Source organism: Ochotona princeps, chromosome 13, assembly GCF_030435755.1.
Source record: "Ochotona princeps isolate mOchPri1 chromosome 13, mOchPri1.hap1, whole genome shotgun sequence".
Lineage (NCBI taxonomy): Eukaryota > Metazoa > Chordata > Mammalia > Lagomorpha > Ochotonidae > Ochotona > Ochotona princeps.
In genome coordinates, this window is record NC_080844.1 from 783,389 (window position 1) to 788,222 (window position 4,834).

Sequence of the window (4,834 nt, forward strand, 5' to 3'; positions counted from 1 at the left end):
TCTCCCTCCAACGAGTTCCAGGTCTGGATTCTTATGTTAGATTTCCACCAAGTGGAGCTGCAGGCTGGTACAGCCTCTATGGAAATCAGTATGGATAACATTCAAACAACTCAAAATCAACATACCGTATGATCCAGCAATAGCACTCCTAGGAATATATCCAGAACACTTGTTTTATGAGAAACCAACATGCACTCCTATGTTCATAGCAGCACAATCAGTAATTGCAAAAACATGGACACAGCCAAAATGCCCATCAACAGAGGATTGGGTAAGAAAGCTATGGTTCATCTACTCCATGGAATACTACTCAGCTATTAAAAAAAACAAAATGCAGATTTCCACCAAGTACTCCGTAGCCCCAACTCCTGGCTCACCAATCTCCACTCCTGTGATACTGTGATGAGTTTGTACCATTGTCTCTACAACCTTTCTCCCACTTTCAGTTGGAGCAGGTCCCAGGATTAGAGAGACACCTTGTGTCCTATATAGCTAGGTTGTTGTTGGCACTGATTTTGCCAGAACCTGTTGGACGTTAGGTCTGAAAGCCACATGGACCTATTTTGACCCATAGAATGCCACAGTCGGTATTTTTTTCCCATAGGACCAGTGCAAGCCATGGAACTCAGTGAGTTCTCACGAGCTCAGCACATGATCAGCTCACTGTTGTCCCCTGCAGTCCTAAAGCGTTTGCCACAGTGTATAAAATGGCGCCTGAGATACCACTACTAGAGTTGTTGATCTGCTGGCCATTAGATCTCAGGGCTATCTAGACCTGTGTTGGGTGGAACCTATAGAATGCCATGTTGATGTTGTTCACTGAGTCAGAAATGAGATCGCTCCCAGCTCAGCGTATGCTCAGTCGTTTCCCTTGTCTTTGCCTCCTTACGCAAAATGACCCCAACTTGGCTCTAGCAGGCTGACTGGGGTGTGAAATCCACACTTTTCTCACACTGCCCATCTGGGATCTGCTGGTCTGTCTCTGCTCCTGGTCAAATCAAATGGAACAGCAGGAAGGAAGGTTCTTTGGGTTCAACTCCCAAGCTGCCAGTGAAAGTCCTATCCCACCTGGTTGCTGGTGGAATTTTGGCTGCTGGTGGAGTTCAGATTGCCATTAGCTAAATGTTGCTGGAGTATCAATCACTGCAACACCACACCGTTGTGTCTGCACATTCCTGTGTCTGTCAGTCTCCAGGTACACTTCTGCTGTTGTTCTGTCCTTTCCAATTTACTGGAATATATTCTCTCTGCTTCATCCTGATTAAATGTTTTTCTGTCCATTTAAACTTGTCCTTACCCTATTCTCCCATGTTGATTCCAATCTTCCCACAATGTTTTACCCCATATTATTACAATAACATAGCCCTTCATAAGCAAAAATATGCCCATCATTCTGCAAATTGAGTGTATCCTGAAACTGTGGCTACAGACATTGGCAAATTGTTAAACATTCTATTTTTTCTCAGTTTTGAAGATTTTTTCTAGTTGAAACATTATATACAAAGAGCAGAAGAGACAGAGAGGAAGATCTTCTGTCTGATGATTCACTCCCCAACTGACTGCAATGGCTGGAGCTGTCTTGATCCAAAGCCAGGAGCCAGGAATTTCTTACAGGTCTCCCAGACAGGTGCAGAGTCCCAAGGCTTTGGGTCTCCCTTGATTGCTTTCCCAAGCCACAAGCAGGGAGTAGAATGGGAAGTGGGACTGCTGGGATTAGAACTGGCACTCATATGGGTTCCTAGTGAGGAACTGAGCTGCTAGGCCACTGCACCAAACCACAAATATTTTATTTTTAAGATCTACCCGATCTCTTCCCCTGGTCCGCAGCGATGGCGGCGCGGCGCGTGCGCATGCTGGTGGACATGGACGGCGTGCTGGCCGACTTCGAGGCCGGTCTCCTGCAGGGCTTCCGCCGCCACTTCCCCGAGGAGCCGCACGTGCCGCTGGAGCAGTGCAGCGGCTTCCTCACCTGCGAGCAGTATCGGGCTCTGCGGTCCGACCTGAGGGACAAGGTGGCCAGTGTGTACGAAGCCCCAGGCTTCTTCCTAGGCTTGGAGCCCATCCCGGGGGCTGTGGAGGCCTTGCGGGAGATGCACGCCATGCACGACACCGAGGTCTTCATCTGCACCAGCCCCTTGCTGAAGTACGACCACTGTGTGGTCGAGAAGTACTGCTGGGTGGAGCGGCACCTGGGACCCGAGTTTGTGGAGCGGATCATCCTGACAAGGGACAAAACCGTGGTCTTGGGGGACCTGCTAATCGATGACAAGGACACCATCCAAGGCCAAAAGGAGAACCCCAGCTGGGAGCACATCCTCTTCACTTGTTGCCACAATCAGCACCTGGCCCTGCCACCAACAAGGAGGCGGCTGCTCTCCTGGAGCGACAACTGGAGGGAGCTCATAGACAGCAAGCGGGGGGCCTGCCCCAACAGTGGGTGAGGGAAGGGAGGGGGGCACAAGGAATCCCCCAGAGCCTGGACTTCAGCCCAGGGAGACACTGGACCCTCTGCTGGCACAGGCCTGGCCAGCTGGCATCTCCAGGGAAGGCTGCAGCCAGTGCCTGGCTGGCATGGAAGTAGATTGGCAAGGAGCGGGTGGGACCACTTTTAATAAAAGTCTCTGACTCTGTAAAATAAAAAAAAAAAAGATCTACCCAATGATTTCATTGTGAGTCCATTTTTCATTTGGAAGCAGAGATGCATACTACAAAGATTTTACCTGGCTATTTCATAAGATTTTTAAAATCTAATATTTGGAATTTTTAAAATGGAAACACATTTCATGCATTTCGTATATGTGTATATAGCTTTAGAGGCATAATCATATCCAATTCCTTAACTCCATCTATTCGCCTATTCTCTTTTTGTATGTTTTGTAACAATAAACTTGGAGTAATACAATGACAAATTTAATCCACTGGCAGTTTAAAAGAAAGTAGTAGAGAATGCTTTGACCAGATACTGTAGCACCCATGGTTCCTCCACAAGTGAGCTAAAGTCTAATGTAAACAGTAAAACAAAACTGAAGTATCACTATCTAAATAGGAGTTTTGCACTCAGTGACACCTACAGAATCCCTAAAGCAAAATTTACCTAAAAAAACAATGTATTCATTATGCTATCATATTCAGACTGTTAAATGCAATTCTCTGTATATGTTCTATTTTGAGAGCTGATTCTTCAGTCCCTTAATCCTTAAATAAGGACACTGGGCTAAACAGATTTTCTGCAAAGTAGAAGGGAGCCATCTACCCCCAGCCCTTTCACTCAGAGAAGATTTTAAACAGAGTATGACAATCAGGATTCATTGCCATTTAGAAACCTGTGGGAATAATTAACAAAATGCCTTAGGAACCATTTCCCATCATGATGAAGGATAGCAAAAAGAAAATCCAGAAATCATTTCAACACCAAGTTGGTATATAGTCATATCTTAGGTACATACAACAACTTCATTTTAATCAGTGCTTATATCAAGAAACTAGAAAAGCATCAAGTAAATCAGCTACCCTTACACCAAAAGAAATTAGAAAAGCAACAAAAAAGCAATCCCAAGATTAGTAGAAAAAAAGAAATGATCAAAATAAGGGAGGAAGTAAACCAAATAGAGACCAAGAGAACTGTACATAAGACCAATCAAAGAGCTGGTTCTTTGAGAAAATTAACAAAATAGACTCCCCACTAACCCAACTAATCAAACAAAGGAGGAAGAAAATATGCATCACTAGTATCAGAGATGAGAAAGAAGTTATAACAAGTGATACCTCAGAAATACAAAGAATCATCAGGAACTATTACAAGCTACGAATGTGATGAATATGCAAACAAATCAGAAGACTTAAAGGAGATGGATAGATTTTTGGACACATACAATCCACCAAAATTGAATCAAGAAGCAATTAACAATCTAAATAGCCCTATCATATGAGCTGAGATTGAATCCATAATTGAAGCCCTCCCAACCAAGAAAAGTCCTGGACCAGAAGGCTTCAATGCTGAATTCTACCAAACGTTCAAGAGGAACCTACCCCAATCCTACACAAACTTTTTCAAACAATAGGAAGAGAGGCAATACTTCCAAGCACTTTCTGTGAAGCGAACGTCGCCTTAAGCCAGAGAGAGAAACAACAGAAAAAGAGGACTACAGACCAAAATCCTTGATGAACATAGATGCAAAGATCCTCCATAAAGTACTAGCCAACATGATCCAACAACACATCAGGCAGATCATTCACCCAGACCAGGTGAGATTCATCCCAGGTATGCAGGGATGGTTCCACATTCACAAAACAATAAATGTAATACAGCACATCAACAAATTGAAAAATAGAAACCACATGATCCTCTCAATAGATGCAGAGAAGGCATTTGATAAAATCTAACACCATTTCATGTTAAAAACCCTAAACAAGATAGGCATAGAAGAAACATTCTACAACACAATCAAAACAATTTATGAAAAACCCAATGCCACCATCATACTAAATGGAGAAAGATTGGAAGCCTTCCTGCTAAAATCTGGAACTAGACAGACATGTCCACTCTCACCACTGCTCTTCAATATACTTTTGGAAATCCTTGAAAGAGCGATGAGGCAAAAAAAAAAAAAAAAAAAAAAAAAAAAAAAAAAAAAAAAAAAAAAAAAAAAACAATTAAAGGAATACAAATGGGAAATGAGGAATTGAAATTATTGCTATTTGAAGATGACATGATTCTCTTCATAGGAGAACCAAAAGACTCAGTCAAGAGACTATTGGAACTCATGAAAGACTTTGGTAGAGTAGCAGGAAACAAAATTAATGAACACAGATCAATGATACTAGTGTAAGCCAA

General features: G+C 43.0%; 1 protein-coding gene across 1 annotated transcript; it reads left to right on the forward strand.

The window, feature by feature from the left end:
- Positions 1-1,820: 1,820 nt before the first annotated feature.
- On the forward strand, positions 1,821-2,451 carry LOC131481688 (5'(3')-deoxyribonucleotidase, cytosolic type-like). Its single transcript, XM_058671594.1, has one exon. It carries the CDS (start codon positions 1,830-1,832, stop codon positions 2,439-2,441), a length of 612 nt encoding a protein of 203 aa, XP_058527577.1. The 5' UTR covers positions 1,821-1,829; the 3' UTR covers positions 2,442-2,451.
- The last annotated feature ends 2,383 nt before the right edge of the window (positions 2,452-4,834 follow it).